Source organism: Zalophus californianus, chromosome 2, assembly GCF_009762305.2.
Source record: "Zalophus californianus isolate mZalCal1 chromosome 2, mZalCal1.pri.v2, whole genome shotgun sequence".
Classification (NCBI taxonomy): Eukaryota; Metazoa; Chordata; class Mammalia; order Carnivora; family Otariidae; genus Zalophus; species Zalophus californianus.
The window spans coordinates 164,791,288-164,809,485 of NC_045596.1; the positions used below are offsets into that span (position 1 = coordinate 164,791,288).

At 47.8% G+C, this 18,198-nt stretch overlaps 1 protein-coding gene across 14 annotated transcripts in view; it reads left to right on the forward strand.

Annotated features, from left to right (window-relative positions):
- Window positions 1-18,198, forward strand: part of ANK1 (ankyrin 1) — a 213,347-nt gene that overhangs the window by 100,779 nt on the left and 94,370 nt on the right. The window contains exon 1 of one of the 14 annotated variants that reach the window (XM_027597653.2): window positions 12,160-12,351. The exons of 12 other annotated variants lie outside the window; for them this stretch is intronic. In XM_027597653.2, the coding sequence (XP_027453454.1) occupies window positions 12,313-12,351 (39 nt within the window). In that variant the 5' untranslated portion in view covers window positions 12,160-12,312. Of the gene's footprint in view, window positions 1-12,159; window positions 12,352-18,198 lie in introns of those variants that run through there. One more of the 14 variants, XM_027597646.2, reaches the window with a different exon arrangement.

An 18,198-nucleotide genomic window follows, 5' to 3' on the forward strand; every position in this document is an offset into this window, starting at 1 on the left:
AATGCTATTTATGAATTCAGTCAGTGTCCAAGAGGAAATAATTGGAAGTTACTGGTTGAAAATCGAGAGAGGTGAACTTGGGCCTCCTATCCGGTGTGATTAGCCAGCTGCATTCCCGGGAGCCCCGGGGAGGCCCCTGGGGTCTGTTTCAGCTGTCTGTGACTTCAGCTTCCCTGATTGGCCTCGGGACAGGGTAGGCCCTTAGCAAATGCTAAATAATAATTAGAGTAAGTGGCCTGGACAAAGCACTGCTGTAGAACACACCAAGCTCCCATTAGAGAACAGAGACCTTCCCTGGTGTTCTCTTGTCGCTTTCCCAGACAGAACTGATGTCTTGTTTATTTATGGCATCCTCAGAGTTCCTGGGCTTTCTATCCTTCCACAGTCTCGGTGTCCACAAGAGCCGAAAGCTTGAAAGAGCAGGATTGGCTCCAGATTGCGGAGTTCAAATCCTGGCTCTACCACGTATATGCTGTGTGACCCTGGGCAAATTTGTTAACCTTCCTGTGCCTCTGTTTTCCACTCGTAAAATAAGGACCATTAGAGCATGTACCTTCTAAAGTTGCTGTGAGGATTAAATGAGTTACCACTACTATTGTATTTAGGTTTTTTGCATTTTCATTCATAAGAGTAAATGGACTATAACATTTCCTTTTCAATAATATCCTTATCAGGTCTTGATATCAAGATTATGTTGGCCTTATAAAACAATGGAAGTTTACACTCATTTTTTTCTCTTTTCTGGAAATTTGTGTAAGGTTGGAGTTATTTTTCCTGTGTATAAATCCCTCACTAACAAAGCCATCTGGGCTTATATATTTCTTTGTGGAAAGGTTTAATTATGAGTTTATATTTTTATTAAAGTCTCAGTAAGTTGCATTTTTTCAAGGAATTCTTTAGTTATTTTTGAATTTTCAAATTTGTGGACATTAATTGTTCATGTTTTTATTATCTTCTTCATATCCAAAGGATCTGTAGTGATGTCCCTTACTTCATTCCTGACCTAGGTCCTTGTGCTTTTTCTCTTTTTTCTTGATCCATCTTCCCAGGGACTTATCAATTTTATTAGTTATTTTAAAGAAGGGGCACCTGGGTGGCTCAGTTGGTTGAGCATCCAATTCTTTCGATTTTGGCTCAGGTCATGATCTGAGTCATGAGATGGAGCCCTGGGTCAGGCTCTGTGCTCAGCAGGGAGTTTGCTTGAGATTCTCCCTCTCTCCCTCTCCTTCTGTCCCTCTCCCCCTACCCACCCTCTACGTGTGTGCATGCTCTCTCTCTCAAATAAATAATACATCTTTAAAAAAAAGAAAAAGAAAAACCTTTGACTAAGAAAAGAATGAGTTAGCACTTACAGGCTGCTTAGAACAGTGCCTACTCCATAGTAAGCACCCCCCCAAATGTTACCTGTTACTGTCTCTTTCTTTTGGTTACTCACCAGTGAGTGCTTCTACCTTCTTGTCCCATGGGCATCAAAAGATGCATAGACTCTGTGGGTGTAGAGCAGGGCACTCCAGACCCAGTACGAGGCATGTTTTAGTGTTGGCAGAGGGATGGGGTAGAGCCCTAGAATGTTCCTTGACCACATCAAGCATACCTCTCACAACCTATGCATTTCTAGATACCATGCACTCCATCTCTGCCTGCATTCAGGCCTCTGCTCCAGCATCACCTCTTCAGAGAGGCCTTCTGTGTCTACCACTGCATCCCACCTCATTCTCTGTCCCTTTCCCCGTGCGATCATCTTTTATGGCACTTCTCACTTCCCTATAGGGTCACTATCTTGTTGCTCATCCATCCACTTCCTTTCTCTCCCATTAGAATGCAAGCTCTTTGAGGGCAGGATTTTTGTCTCTCTGTTCAGTGCTGGATCCTGAAGAGTGTCTAGAACCTAACAAGTATACAGATATATACATTTTTTAAAGTAAACTCTGTGCCTAACATGGGGCTTGAACTCACGACCCTGAGATCAAGAGTCACGTACTCTGCCGACTGAGCCATCCAGGTGCCCCAGTGCAGATATTTTTTGGACAAATGAATAAATCGAACAACCATCAACTCATTTTCCTGTTTGCATAAAACCTTTGTGAGGGTTTTATGCAACCTCATCACAGGAAACATTTAAAACGTTAAATGCTGTACTATCATTTGGAATGAATTATTCTTTTACATAATATTCACACAGTTCCCTAGAGTAGACATATTTCTTTTGTTGGCATACATATATATGTGTATTTACAAGTGTTTGTTTCTGGATCCGTGTGTTTTATCTTCTATAACCAAACACCTGGAGCATGGGGCCTGGGGGTGCAAACTGAAACTGATCCCCATGACTTCCTAAAGATTGGCAGTCAGTCCTTAAGGTTTGGTTCAAATCTTACTGCTCAATAAAAGATTGCCCCGAGAACTATCACCCCATCTGACCTCAGCCTCTCCTTTGAACTACTGGCACGCCTTATGGGAACCTCTCATTTGTTTTTTTTTTTTTAAAGATTTTATTTATTTATTTGACAGAGAGACACAGCGAGAGCAGGAACACAAGCAGGGGGAGTGGGAGAGGGAGAAGCAGGCTTCCCGCTGAGCAGGGAGCCCGATGTGGGACTCGATCCCGGGATCCTGGGATCATGACCTGAGCCGAAGGCAGACGCTTAACGACTGAGCCACCCAGGCGCCCTCTCATTTGGTTTTAACTGGGCCATGGGGCATCTCTTACTGAACATTTCAGCCTTTTATTGTTCTATTTATTTTCCATACAGCTGTATCTTTACGTCTGCTAGTTTGCAATCTTCCCAAGGGTGGCAACCTTGGAGTCTGCTTATTTATGTCTTCCATCCGGTTCTTGGACTGCACATGGCAATTCAACAGTTCATGTCTGAATGGAAGAATAAACGAATGAGAAGCAGACCTATGAGCACCACCAAGTCTTATGCAGATAATTTATTTCTGTTACCCTCACCTTAAAAGCATCTGAGGGACCAAAGGTCCATATGGATATTGGCAATGATTTTCCTTTGGAAATGTTGATTGACATCTTTGTATCTTATTTCAAAAATCCTGGAAATGTCTCTCTCTCTGGATGCAAGAACCAGCTCAGTCATTATAGAAACGATAATGGGTTTTTTAGTGATACTTGGTTCACTGTCCATTTCTCTTGTTCTTTCTCCAATACTTAACATACTTTTATTTAGGAGTTCAAGGTCAGGCGTGCTGAGAAAGGTCATTGTGAAAAACAGCTTGTAGAAGTACTTGTCAAGGTTGATTTTAGAGTACAAGGAAGATACTCATAAAGTCAGAAAATTTTAGATATGGAAAGAACATCAATACTTCTATAACATTTTATTTCTTTAAAAAGATATGAAGCCAAGGTTTAAAAAAGAGGCCATCTAGATATGCCTCATCATTGTACAGATTAGAAATGTCCAAATGAGTAACACATCTTAGGATTCACCCATTGTAGGTGGGGATTTCTGCAGATGAGCGGGACAGAGAGAAATGCAGATGTGGCTGATGATTTATAACTTATTTCCTCACCTTTTATTTAAGTAATTATAAAAGGGGTGATATAAATACTGTATGAAATGATATCTCGAGGAGAAGCCAGCCAGAATTCACAAGGGGATTAAATAGAAAGATAATGGTCTCTATTCAATTATTAAGAATAATATGATGAGCCCCGTGTGAAATATTATGTGTGGCACCTGCTCTTGTTGGCTTGGTAGTAAAGAGAAAATAGGCCTGGGAAGTAAAAGGCAGATACCAAGGTGTTCTTCAGTGGTAACTGCTAAGTACGCTGTTGAAAGGAGCTTAAGAGGATCTCAAAGGAAAGAGCCTATCCTCCTGTTGTCAGGTTGTGAGAAATGGCAAAATTCAGGAGATAGTAGGTAGGCCAGGTACTGGTTTAATTGGGCTTAATTGCTTTGAAATGTTTTGGCTCCGGGAAGAGAGAAGAAACTCCTTCAGTCAGCATTTGGCCAGCTGGGCCTGCTCTGACCATCAGGGCCCCAGTGAAGGGGAAAGAAGACAGTTCCACAGCAGAGGGTCCCTAAGGACTCCACTACCTCATTATCCCTCCCTGGGGTTGAGGACCAGGGCCCGCTGTGGAGGCTTAGCACCTGCTTCCTGGAGCTGTTTGCACCTGGCTCCAGAGGGGGTATTACCAAAGTTGCTGTGATAATTCTAGAGAACTCAGTTGGACTGGGATTAAAACCCACCTTATTGTTTCAAGACTCTCCATTTTCCCAACCCTTTGGGAAGAGACAGTCTTGGCTCGGTCCCCTCTCATTAAACCCTTTAGGGCCTAGGGTCATGTCAACATTTCTGCGTCGAACCTACATCTGATCGGTGGCTGGGGTCTCCTCTGACCAACGGGAATCCCAAATTAATAAAGAGGTCCTGAGTTGCATTCAGATTTCCAAGACGGATCCATTCTTCCTGGAGAACAACAGAATTTCATTTTTCTCATCTACCCTCAAATACCTTAGTTCATATAATCAAGCAAGACCTAGAGCAGCTCTCTTCCCTCTGCTTCATGCCCTGCCCAGAGCACCGTCGTGCTCTTGGGTGACTTTGGGCAAATTACTTCATGTTTTTATGCCACAGCTTGTCTTCTGTGAGATGCAAATACTAATGGCAGCTACTTCCTAGGGTGGTTGTAAGGATCAAATGTGTTGACATATAAAATGCTTAGGACAGCGCCTGGCTCTTAAATCTTAGCTACATTATTTTCAGCATCTTTCCCCTTCCTGCTCTTGTATCTGTACCTCATTGGCACCAGAGTGAAGTATTATGGGCCAGGGGGCAGGGAAGGGGGTCACAGGGCATGATCTTCTGAGGCCCCAGTTCCTAGTGGGTGTCACCACACTGCCTCCCCCAAGCTGGGGAAGCCTTGCTCCAGAGACTGGATGAACTTCGGGGAACACAGGCCCCTCTGGAATTCTTTCGGCAGGTCAGGCTGGCCATGGGCCACCCATTCCAGCTCTCTCTCTTTAGGGAGAATTGTTCAAATAAAGGAGAGGCCTGAGCAGATCTCCTGGTCAGCCATGTAGGGCCGTCTGAAGGAATATGTGGACATCCTTTGGAAAGTGAGCCGTAGGATTCACTGCCAAGAGTCAAGCCCATTTGGCAGTTTGAAAAAAAACAGTTGTGCATGTTAGCATGTCCAAGTGTGAAGTGAGTTTGATTTTGCAGTTTCTCCCTGTAGCAGCAGGCTGCAGAGGAAGGTTTCCGTAATGTGTGTGAGCACTGGACAGAGTGTAGTAAATCGGGCCATTTTGGCAGTGCGGCTCATACGTGTTTTCCAGAACGTGTTTGATTTGCACCCTGAGTCTGGGCTCCCCCCATTGGCGGTCAGGCAGTATGTTCTGAACCTAGCCAGGCCCTCACACAGTGGTGAGAACGGAACATGGCAACGGGACACGGGCCAGCACGCTTGATGGTGGGGGATGCCTTTAGACGTCTGTTTATGCACCCTGTGACCTGTCACCATCCTCCTGCCCGCAGCAGACAGATATGAACCATTAAGGACCCGTCTGCCTCATTGCCTGGGGAGTGAGGAAGCACACTGGCTTTGTCGGGGCTGGGCTGGCAATTTCGTGCTAACGGAGACTTGTGGGGAAAAGCTGGAGGTGAGCCCTGGTGTGCATGATCCTTTCCTGCTGCACAGCCCAGGGCTCTGCCCCACCTCGGAAATGACAGGGGTTTCCAGGCTGTTTCCTCAGGGGCCATCACAGCGTCTGGGGAAATGAACCATCTGGCCAACCAGCTCAGAACATCTGATTTTTTTTCATGGATGTGACTCATTTTAAAATCTGAAGTGAATGAATTTCTTTGGATTCCAGTTCAGCTAACATTTCCTGAGCCTCTGGTGTGTAGTCTGTATCATGCTAACACTGACGTATGTTGTTTTGACCCCGCCTGGCTGAAGCTCCCATTTGGCTGACTTGAGGAACATAATCCTGTTCAACTCGAGAGACACGTAGTCGTGCTGCTTCTGTGCTGGGCATGGAGATGCCAAGATGAACGAATATCAGAAGATCCCTCATCTCATACTTAGTTCTCTGCCTGAGTAGTCCTGGGTGGTTCTAGAACTGCTCAGCAGGCAAAAGCTTTTGCTTATTCTCAAGGCATTGAGTTCTTTAGGAATTCTGGTTCTATTTCTTATCCAAAAACAGAAATGGATACTGAAGTTGAAATTTGTTATTGTACATAAAACATTCTGCTCTCTTCATCTGGTTATTAGATGCAAAACAGTGACGTTTGGATGCCTCTTTGCTTCTCGCTGTTGGGAAAATAATCCTGTCCCCTGTAGACTTGCCACTGGGGTCCACTCCCCTCCTTTTTCTCCAGCACAAGGGCAGAATTTCTGGGGTGCTGGGCACAGAGACCACTGGAGAGGTCAGCCTTTGTTGGCCCCTCCCATTGGCAAAATCTTGGCTATGAGCTCAGTCATGCTTTGGGTGGGGAGGGAGGTCCAGAGCACATGATTGAAAATCAGAGAGGGAGATGACAAATAGATTCAAAAGCACATTGATTTTTCATACCAGGAGTGGGGATATGCCAAAAAAAAAAAAAAAATCTCAATACTGAAAAATGGACCCAGAATATAAAACCCTTTTCCAAATTGAGGGCTCATGAAGGGTCGAATTCCACCAAAAGTGGGCTTACAACTAAAAAGATCCCTATGGAAGGACAGTCATTATCTGGTCCCATGAGTAAGGGGAACCCCTGGATGTTTGTGAAGAGAAAATCCTAGATTCAGCTGTGCCCCCCTGCAGCGTTCTCAGGTTTAATGTTGTTCCTCTCTGGATTCCATGTAGCACCTTTCTCATGGGTTTAAAAATAGACTCCGTGACTACCAACCCTCTTAAAAGGAACACGATAGAGATCAGTGCCAGCACTATGGGACCTGATACCCGGCTCTGATCACCTCCTTAAATAGAGTCCACACTTGCAATCCCTTCCTCTGGTGAGGCAGGGCACCCGGGGCTACCCAGTTGGCCACTGAGTGAGCACTGGTGAGCACCACACAAAATTAAATAGCAAAACAACCAAGACCGTCTTTTCTCCTTTTCCTTTCTTCCCTCACTATTGAAAAGCTTAAGAAGGAATTACAAGGTCTGAAGGGAGTCGGAGTGGATTTCTTAGTCCATTCGGCATAATAGCTACAGCATATATTCTGCCAAGTGCCTTCCTAATTAATTATTGGAAAGGGGAGTGGGGGGTAGTGCAGGAGGGTGCAACCATGTCTCTGAAGAATAACATCTTCCCAGCAGCCATGCTCTTGATGGTTTACAAACTCCCTGGGGTGGTTGATGGCTGGCTCTGTCGGCGATAAAGGAGCCTGTCTTTCTCGGTAAAGGGTGGAGTTTCTGGTACCCACCCTTATCCACTGTGCCCAGAAGCTCCGGGAGCTGGGGCAACTCCCTGCGTGGATGAGGGCTCGGCCAGATAGAAGAATGGTTGAGGGCAAAGCTGTATTTGTCAGAAGGCCATGGGGCAGCCAGAGACAGGGATGCCACACGGAGAATGTCAGATGCGGGCTTGGGAGTGGGGCTCCAGCTAGACACACGCCTGGAGACTTTTCTTCACTGCAGAGGAAATGGACACTGAAATGGTGCATGATAAGCCCAAGGGAGTCTTGTCGCTGTAGCAGAGTGCTGGGGGTTCTTGGGCATCCTGTTCTCAGCCATGGATGGTGGGCCTTGGGGAAGCTGTCCCTAGACCTTAATTTTCCACAACAGAAACAAGATCAGCAACACCCCATACCTCTGGGGGTGGGGAGGGTTCACCTTTGACAAAAGCTTTAGTTGAGAAGGAGGGGAAAAGAGGGTCAATTGTCATTTAACTGAGTACCTGCTTTGTGCCCCATAGTGGTGCTGGGCATTTTTACGTGATTTTCATAATACCTGGAGAAGTGAGTCACCTTATTTCCATTTTACTGAGGAAGAAACCAACACTCCGAAAAGTTATTTCCCTTATCAAAAGTTACGCAGCTCAGCTGCAGTGGAGTGGGCCTAACTGACTTGGAGTGTTTTAAGGCTGCCCAGAAATTCAAACAGTGCTGTTGTCATTAAGTTAGTTCCATGTCTGAGTTGACTGCAGAGAATTAAACCAGAGGCGCAGGAGGGCACGGGTGTCCCTCAGTGAACGGCAGGGGGAGAGCCTTGTTGCCCAGGGCCTGAGGTGCCCGGAGGCCCTTCTCTGGAATCCTGGGTCTGCAACAAATTTGTCAGCTCTCGTGTTCCTTTAGAGAGGAGCCAGCTGCGGTCCAGGTTGGCTGCCGCCTGAAGCTGCCTGTTCCTGTCCCCCAGGAATGTTCTGGGGGTGCCCAGTCATCTGAGAATCCCATGCACCTGAGATTCTTTGCTCCAGGCTTTTGAGCAAAAAGACATATTCTCCCTGTTTCTGGAAGAGCTAGATTCATGGAGGAATCCGCGGCAGGGGCCCTGTAAACTGTCCTGGGCTCCCAGTGCCCCCACAGGTTTTCGTGTCGCACAGTGAATAGCTTTGTTTTCTTCTCCTGACCGAGCAGCAAGGGACCCAGGAACGCGCTCCCCAGCTGGAGTCTAGCACCTCATCAGGCTTGTCTGCCAAGGGACCTGTGGAGACAGCGGGTAAAATATTTAGCAAGTTTAGAAAAAAGCTGTAGACACCCTGAGCCTACAGGTTAGAACAAGTGGTCCTGTGTCCTTCCTGAGAAGCCCCGTTTTATTCTCTCGCCCATCAATTCCTTTCTGTCGCTTTACTTTGGTTTCAGTGACGTGCACTGACAGATCTCATGGACACACTAAATTCCTGCAGTAAAAAGTGCAGCCCTTGGGTTTGGAAAGGAAAGGAAATGAGCAAGGAGCAGGATGGTTATTTGTTGTCTAAGGGTGTGGTCATGATGGGGGGGGTAAGGACAGTTCATGGGGAAAAAATAATCCCTTATCTTTCTGAATGCCTAGAGCCCAAAGACACCGCGGTAAGTCATGTAGATTATCCTGTGGGGCTGTACACCTTATCGAATGGTGAGCTATCTGTCTCTGCTCTCCTGAAGGATACCAGCAAAGATTCAGCCCTTTCTGAATAATGAGTTCTATTAAGTCACATACCCAACAGCTGGAAAGTTCTTTCTGTCTAAATGTCTAATGGAAATCTTCTCTACATCAGTTTAATCCCATGACTTCCTATTTCCTTATGGTGGTGGGTATGGCCTCTTCAAACATCAGTCAGCAAGCATTTATGGGGCACTACTGTCCATAGGGGAGCAGGTGGGGGAGGGGAGGGGGAAGGGCTGGGAATACAGAACATTTGAACCAAGCTGCTTCTGCCTAGGGGAAGCTTATAATGGCATCATGGTGACCAGGCTACCACACCTGGGAAAGACACCATATAATTAGGCCCGTCCTGGGGTTCCGGGCTCTAGTGCTAGAGGACTTTACATCTGAAGGGCCATATCCTTTAGCCTTCTCTTCTTTAGCTCCTATAACCTCGGGTCTTACTGAACAACATGTATGAACTTGTTTCTTTTCTTCTCTTGGGCCTTGCCTCTTTGCATATTTAAGTTGCAAAGCCTCAACCCTAATGAGGTCATCATGGCTAATGTCAAGAATTCTTGGCAGTCTTGAATACTCAGGTCCTCTGATTATACCTCAGCATCTTTCCCATTACTCTCACAGTTTCTGTGAGAGTACTCTTCTCTGATTGTAGTTAGCTTCTGGTCCACTATAACTATGTCGTCCTTTTTCTTTGTGATTGTGTATAACCCATAGCATTGTATGGTACAAAGGACACTGGGCTTAAGAGTTATAAGATCTGGGTACCAAAATTAGACTGGGAATGTTTTGATATTTAACTTTGAATCACTTTACTTGCAAGGTCTTAGTTTATCTCACCTTTAAAACAGATATTCTGTATATAAAGAACTCTTAAAATTCAATAATAAGAAAATGAACAACCCGATTTCAAAACGGGCAGAAGATTTGAACAGATATATCATTAAAGAAGATATGTGGATGGTGAGTAATCCCCTGAAAAGATGTTTAACACCATTATTATTAGAGAAAAGCAAATGAAAGCCACAGTGAAATACTACTACACATCTATTAGAATGTCTAAATTAAGACTGACCATCCCAAGTATTGGCGGCCATGTAGATCAGCAGGAGGGAGGGATTATGATGCAGGAGAAAACTTTTAGAGATGATTTTGGAGGTTCATTATCTGGACTGTAGTGATGGTTTTATGGGGGGTATGCATAAACCAAAACTTACCAAACTGTATATTTTAAATATGCTGTTTATGGTATGTCAATTAAACTTCAATATAGCTGTTAAAAAAATAGTCGATCTTCTACTGTGAGTCAGTTCTATCAGTGTTTCTGAAAGTATTGTGCATATTATTCATCTTCCATTTGAGTAGGGCATTTTCTCTCTCTCTAAATATTAATGTTGGAACGCTGCTTTAGAATCCCTGGAGATATTCCACTGGGCTATGATCAGGGCTGTTCCAGTAACCATAATTTATTAATTGAAGCTCTCTTTGTAGAGGATTTTAGCAAATCTGAGAGGCAGTTTTAAGAGGTGCTGGGCAAAAGACCTGTAGGGGTGTGTGTTTTAACAACATTTACACAGTGAGGGGGGGGTTGGGGTGACTTCCCATACCCAGACACCTTGCCCTTTGATACAGCAGGGCAGGTGCTTTCCAGCACCCTTGCAGAGGTGGCCTGGCCTGAAGTTCATCCTCTGATGATGTTGAAAGTCTTGGACCCGGAACATTCTGATGCTGCAGTCTTCAAATACCAGGTTTTTTACCCCCATGGGGCGGAGTTAGTTGCATTATATACTTCAGATAACTTTTTTTTGACAACATACTGGCCTCTTCTCTTGATCTTTATTTATCCCACTTATTTGGGACTTTGCCTTAATTGTTGAATGGCTTTGAAGAGCACTTCACTTTGGAAAACACCCAGAGTTTTTTCTAACCTTCAGGAGCTTGCTCCACATTATCTATTCCTGGCCCCGAGTACACTTTTGTTAGGAATCTTGCCAGGGCTGTTAATGGAAGGGCTTTGGATCCGCCGGACCCTCCATTTACTAGTGGTGACCATGGTCCTGACCCTTTACCTCTCTTGGGCTCAGTTTCTTGGTCCATACAACCATAATAGCATGTCTACCTTATGGGATGGCTGTGAGGGTTAATTGAGGTAAGGCAGTATGTCCATCACCTAACAGGTGCTCAGTGCATTAATTCCTCACCTCACCAACACACACAGCTCTACCATACCTATGTGTCAGAGGAGGAGGGTGGAAAAAGAGCATTTGGGATTGTGTCTAGGCTGCTATTTGAAGAGAAGGTGAAGCCGGGCTCATGATATAAAACATCCATGGTCTGAACAAGCAGTTTTGCGAGGGGCCTAGTTACCTGGCATTGCTTTTGCTGATTACTTGTCATCACCTGTTCTTAACAATCTGGCATCACCTCAAGGCTTGGCCACCCCCCCCCCCAAATGCTTTTGACATCTGCCCCTGAAATGACCTCAGGAAAAGGTGAGGGTGGTCCCGGAACAGAAAACTGGGAGGTTACTCCAGCCTCCTCGGGTGATGTTTCATTAACCCTCAGACTTGAGGGATGAGGGAGATGGTAGTAACAGATCTGTGCCCTGCCTCTCAGCTTCAGTTCGCATCGCAGCTCTCTGGCCGAATCTGGATTAGGCTGATTAGCTGGTATCTCAGGACACGGTGTAAGAGCTCAAAACATGCAAATTAGTTATGGGGCATAAATAGACTTTGCTGAGCTCACTCTGGCCATCTTTGCAGGCTCCGGAGCCGTTCACTAGGGCAGTCAGGGTGGCAGGGGCAGGACGGGAGCGCCATGCAGCTTGGAGCTCCTCACCTCCATTGGACGTGTGTGCCTCCCTTCTGCAGCGGCAAGACGCTTGCTCCCCGCCTGGCCGACCGGCACCTGCAGCTCGGGCCGCACCCCCACCCGCACGCTCCACGCACCCCCTCTGCTGGGCTTGGCAGCAGGTGCCTTCTCTCCGGAGATCGCTTCGCATTAACTTTCCCATCTGACATAATAATGGAGAGAAAATGAAGAGATGCCATTAGCGGCTGGCTAGCTGGCTGGAGGGCGGGCGGGCGGGCGGGCGGGTGAGCTCAGGGTCCGGGCGCCGGAGCCCGCGCCGGAGCTGAAGCCCGAGCCCAAGCCGAGCTGAGGGAGCCTGTATTTTTAGCCAGATGCCGCGTAACTTGCTGGCGCTTCCCGCGCCGCCGAGCAGATAACGGGGGAGGGGGAGCAGGGAGCCAGGCTCGGATTTCAGCGCGGGCGCCGGACGATGGCAGCGAGACAGGGCAGGTCCGGTCCAGACCCTGCGGTGAGTGAGTGCACGGCCTGCTCGCGGCCGCTCGGGCGGGGAGCTCGGCGCGCGTTGGGCCGCCGCCGTGCGGGGTCCGGGCCGCAGCGCCCCTGGCCGCGGGCTGCGGGTCCCGCCGGGCTCGGCGGGCGCCAACTTTCCCGGCGGGTGCGGGGACGCGCGCCGGGCGGCCCTTCTGCTGCCTCACGCCGGCCGGGCGCCAAGGCTTCTAGCAGGATCCAGAGGAAAATTCCTTTGGCCTGGAGGCTGCCGCCGCGAAGGGGCCGGTGGTGGGAGGCGGCCCGACCTGTGGCCGGCCCGCGTGAGGCGGCCGCACGCGGGAGCGCGGGTGAGGAGACCCGGGCGCGCGGGGGCCCTCTTCGAGGCCGCGTCCCCTCGGCGCGGAGGACTGTCCCGCCGAGCGGGTTTGTTGCTGGGGACCCACCCGCACCCGCGGGGATGCCACTGCCCTGGCCTTGGCCTTGCCCGGGGAGGGGGCCGCCTCGCCCGCCGCACATCTGACCCCTCAACCTTAGAAACACTAGTGCCCGGAGGTCCTGGAGCTAGCGGGAAATGAATGGGGATGAGAGGAAGGCAGACCTGTTGTGTGCTGGGGAGCAGGTGCTTTCCGTACCCTGTCATCCTCACGCCCCCCCCCCTGCACCCCCCGCCAGCCGTGTATCATCCCCGTTTGGGCAATGGGGAAATTGAGGTTTGGGAACTTGTAGGAGGCAGAGCATCAAGTGGCAGAGCGGGATCTTTCCAGGTCTTCCCAGCATCAGGGTGGACTCCTCACACATCACTGCATCACCCAGCCTTTAAGGCCAGACGCAGGCTTGGGCAGGGTTTTTCCCAAGGCCTGGCAGTTGTGTTGGGAGATTAGAAGGGAACCCGGGACTCCTGCTTGCACCTTTTATGACCTTAATGACACTTTTAATATGTCCCTTCTACCTTTGCCAGTGGTAGTCTGACTGGGGCTCCTGGAGACAGGTTGGGAAGATTTCCCAGCACAACTTTCTGGAAAGAAAAATGAAAAACTTAATGAAAATACACGCTGTGGCCCAGGGTTCACTTCTGTTTCTCTGTAGTCTGTGGGATAAAGGCAGGGGCCACACAGGTGGGCATGCTGGCTAGCACTGTCTGTTCTTCCTGCGAGGCCTGACGGGGGCTCCTAGGAAGAGCAAGGTGCTGAGTCTGCCGTGGAGGGCCACCCCCAAACACAAGCAGGCAGCTCCGCGTCTAGAACCGTGGTCTGCCTTAGTCCGCTGGATGTGCCTCAGCACCCCCCTAGAAAGATCTAGAATCTCTTCCTGGGAGTCCTGACAATGGCCTTGTTAAAGAAACTGCATTTTGCTCAAACAAGACCCCTAGGGAAAGAGATACTATCTTATCTCTATTATCTTATCACTGTTTACTGATAATAGCTGTTTCCATTCACCTTTTTAGACATGAATTTGTACTGAAAGACCTTGAGAAAGTAATTCATGATTTGTCCTAGGCAAACTTGGACCGGCTCAAGCCCCAGAGATGGTACAAAGAGGCCCCAGGATTCTCTTACTCGGCCTGAAACTCAACTGTGCTTGGCCTCTAGGGTTTGTGGAGCCTTCTGTGCTCATGTGTTCAGGCACGCTGACATTTCATAGTGTGCTTCCGGCCTCTCCCTCCCAGGACACTGGAGCCCCCTGGGCTACTTCTCTATTGCTATATTCATATCACCCCACTCAGGAAGTGCAAGTTTAATAATAGTCTGGGTGTCTCAGGTAACCAAGGGTTCACCTCCCTTTTCCAAGCAGTCCTGATGAGAACTCGAGGGCCTTCCTTTCCCCTCCCTTACTTCCTCCTGAAGTAAGGGCCAAAGTGGGCACGGCCTCTGAGCGCGGGTGGAAGGCTTCCTCCCAGAGCTGAACTTGAGAGGAACATTATGAGCACTAAAAGGGATTGGCCCACGGGGAAGTGTAGCACAGGGGTGAAGAGAAAGACCCTGGAGTTAGGCTACTTGGATTCAAATCCTGGCCAAGCCACGTATTCGCTGTGTGACTTTGGATAAGTTACTTCTCTGTGACTCATTCAACTCATCTCTGCGGAAGAGACAATAAGTGCACCTGCCTCACGGGATTATTGGGAGGAGCAAATGAGTTAATTTATGTAAAGTGTCTAAAACATAGTAAGGGATTTAGAAAGGCAAACTTGGGGCACCTGGGTGGCTCAGTCACTTGAGCATCTGCCTTCAACTCATGTCGTGATCCCAGGGTCCTGGGATCGAGCCCTGCCACGGGTTCCCTGCTCTCTGGGGAGCCTGCTTCTCCCTCTGCCCCGACACCCCTACTCATGATCTCTATATAAATAAATAAATAAATTGTTAAATAAATAAAATGTTAAACAAATTTTATTTATTTAATAAATAAATAAATAATAAATAAATAAATAAAATGTTAAAAAAAAAAGGCAAACTTATTTTGTTATGGAAGGAAATTCAGAGATATCACATGGATTAACCAGCAGGGATGTGGGTCGAGGACGCAACAAAACATATATACACCTTCTTGCCCTCAACACAGGTGCGGGCAATTTTCTCACAGGTAAAATTAGATTAAAATGAAGCTCAAGATGAAGAAGGGGCAAAGACACAAGCAGGCAGCCTTGGTGGGTGCTCAGAGGGGCGGGTAGCTCCTCCGTGTGATGCAGGGTTCAGGGCCCTTGTGGACTGGTTTTCTGGAACACAGTGAACAGCCTCCTTCAGGCCCTCTATCTAGTTTCCTCTAACAGAGAGGCCTCTCTGAGGCTGCCCCACATCCCAGGGACAGGTGGAACTCGGGGAGGGCCACGAATTCTGCTCCAATTTATCAGAGCCCAGAGATAGTCTGGTTAGCATTTTGTCACTATTGCCATTATTGTTTTTCTGGTTGGTGTCTACTCAGGTAATTGTTCTAAATGGAACATGTTGGATTCATTTGACTCTCTTTCTGCCCTATTGGATTACACAGACCATTCTGGGATGCACCAGGAAATTGCACCTGGGACAGGTCATTGACTTGGAGGTAATTGAATTAGATAGATGGGCAGCTTAGGCTCGGAAGAACAAGATGGTGAGAATGGGTCTCATATTCCTACCAGGGTCATTTGCTTCAGAACTTAAATATTCCCTGGCACCTAGGAGGTGCTCACTGAATGCTAGTGGAATGAATCAATGCATGCACAAATGACCCCTTTATAACTCTGTCACTTTGTTTTTCAAATCATGAGGGCAGGGACCTATATTCTCAATTTTTATTCTATTTCTTTTTGCCCTAGCAGAATCCTGGACTTGAAATAGGACCTCAGCAAATATATTGTACAATTAAACTGAGTGATACACAGTGGGAGTGACACCATTATCTATAATTCACCTGTAAGATACCCTGAGGATCCTGCTAATGTCCTGACTACTCTATGCCAGAGAAGACCAAACAGAAAATGAAAAGGCGCCTTAGCAATTGAACTTCACCTCTAACTCTATAGGTGACTTTAGCCAATCACTTTATCCTTACTGCTGGTTTTATTATCCCCAAAAGGAAGGACTGGGATGAGATGGTCCCATTCTTGAGGTATGTCTTGGACTTAACATAGCCCTCAGGGTTAGAGCTGGGACCAGCCTGGGACCCTTTCCCTGCCATGAATTAACTGTTTGATTGGCAAAGGCATGTGGCTCCTCCCAGCCCCCACAATCTGTCAGGGCTGCCCCTGGTTTGAAATTGCTGGGGATGCATCTCGGGGTCAAGGGCAGTGGAAGGGCTTTCATCAGGGAGTCTTGGGCTGAATCCCTGAGTTTAACCTAACTTAACTGCAGAACCTGGACAAGTTATTAACCTCTCCAAACCTCAGCTTCATCACATGGGGATGGGGGTGATAATTGTACCTACCTCACTGGTTGCAATAAGGATGGAAAGATACCATGTTGGTAAGACACCTGCCCAATGACTGGTATTACTGTTGTAATTTCATTCTTATAGCACACAAACCACACCAACTATTTCGCCCTTTGTAGCCTACTCTCGATTGGGCTTTCCTTACCCTCTATTTATTTGCTTGTCTGTCTATCATAAATATTCTGCCTCAGTACCTGGATGCAGTACCCTGACGAGTCAAGCCGTGTCACGCTGCACTGTTTTTACCCGCCATGCTCAGCTTTTTGTCCTGAATCTTATTATTGTGCTACAGAAGGTAGTTTGGGTAGGTGGGATAGGTGAGAGATAGGTTTCTCAAACACTCTCATTCTTGGGGAATACTTTAATATTTTTCCCAATAGTTAAATGCAGACAGACTTTCTGATTCAGCAGGTACAAACAGATATTTCTCTGAGGAACTAAACTTTGAGTCTGATTTCTCTGGGAATCTAGCTCATGGGGAACCAACAGAGCGATCCTCATTTCTGAGGTATTTCCCCCCCGCCCCCATAGATGCCTAGCGGAGGAACTTAAGGGGACATTAGGGGCCTTGTGTTTTCAGCCAAGGGGGATCGTGGCCTAGCAGCCATTTCAAGCTTTGAAGGATTTCCAAAGAGGTGGAAGATTTGGTCCCTGCCCCAAGAAGGAAACAGTTTGGCTGGGGAGACAAAGATGTATTTAAAATACATTTTTTAAATAAAAAATCAAGCTCCTGTTTCTAGATTTAAAAATGGTAAATATTGAGTATCCCAGGACCGCATCATAGAGGAGATAGGAGCTGAGTGGACCTGGATTGGAATTAGCAAATGCAAGCGTCAGAGGGCTTCAGGGTCCCACGAATAATCTGGGTGTGGGCCTGGAGGCAGACAGCCTGGGAATGCCACGGGAGGACAGAGAAGGAAGGAGGAAGGGGCTCTTCTGCCAGCTCTGTTGGGGGCAGGGAGAGCCAAGTGTGTGTATGGTGTTTTTGTTTTTTGTTTTTAAAGATTTGTTTATTTGAGAGCAGGGGGAGGGGCAGAGGGACAGGGAGAGAGAGTCTTAAGCAGACTGCACACTGAGTGCAGAGCCCAACCGGGGCTCTATACCAGGACCCTGAGATCACTACCTGAGCCGAAACCAAGAGTGGGACACAAAGCCAACTGTGTCCCCCAGGCGCCCCCTCTAGGCAGCCCCCAAGTGTGTGTATATTGTGAATAAGTGGACGAAAGCTTAGGTTTGAGCTTATATAACGGGGCCGGGGGTGGGGGTGGGGGCATGTGGGGTCTGGAATATGAGAGGGTTGGCAGGAAATCTGGATTTTCGGAAGATCAGCGAGGCAGGGGTGGAGTGGGGTTGGCTGGGAGGCAGAGGAAGGAAGCAGCTCTTCTAGTGCGGTAGGCTGGAGGTGGCAAGAAGGAGGGACAGGTGAAGGTAGTGTCTATGAGGCTGGAAAGTCTTTGCTGCCATGGATTGACTGTTTGATGGGCAAAGGCATGTAACCCTGCTCTGGGGAGGGGATCGGGGTTTAAGGATACTTGTCAGTGGATTTAGGACCAACCTAGGTAATCTAGATGGGTCTCATCCCAAGACCCATAACTTAATTACATCTGCAAAGGCTCTTTTTCCAAATAAGGTGACATTGCCAGATTCCAGGGATTCAGGCACAGACGGATCTGTGGGGGCCACCATTCCGCCCACTATGGCATGTTCTCTGAGGAGGGAGCATGAAGGCAGGAGACAGAGTACCCTTGAAAGGAGAGGGAAACACAAGGTATGGGTGGGTCTTCTGGAGCACTTCATGCATGGCGTGTCACTTGACGACCCTCACCCACCCGGTTGCGCACCCCGGGCCGAGCACAGGGCTCAGCCCTTGTCCTGCTATAATAATTGTAATGGCCTATATTATTTGGTGGCAGGGTCTTGATGGCCATGGTGTGGGTGGCAGAGCAATGGCTTTGGAAAGGAA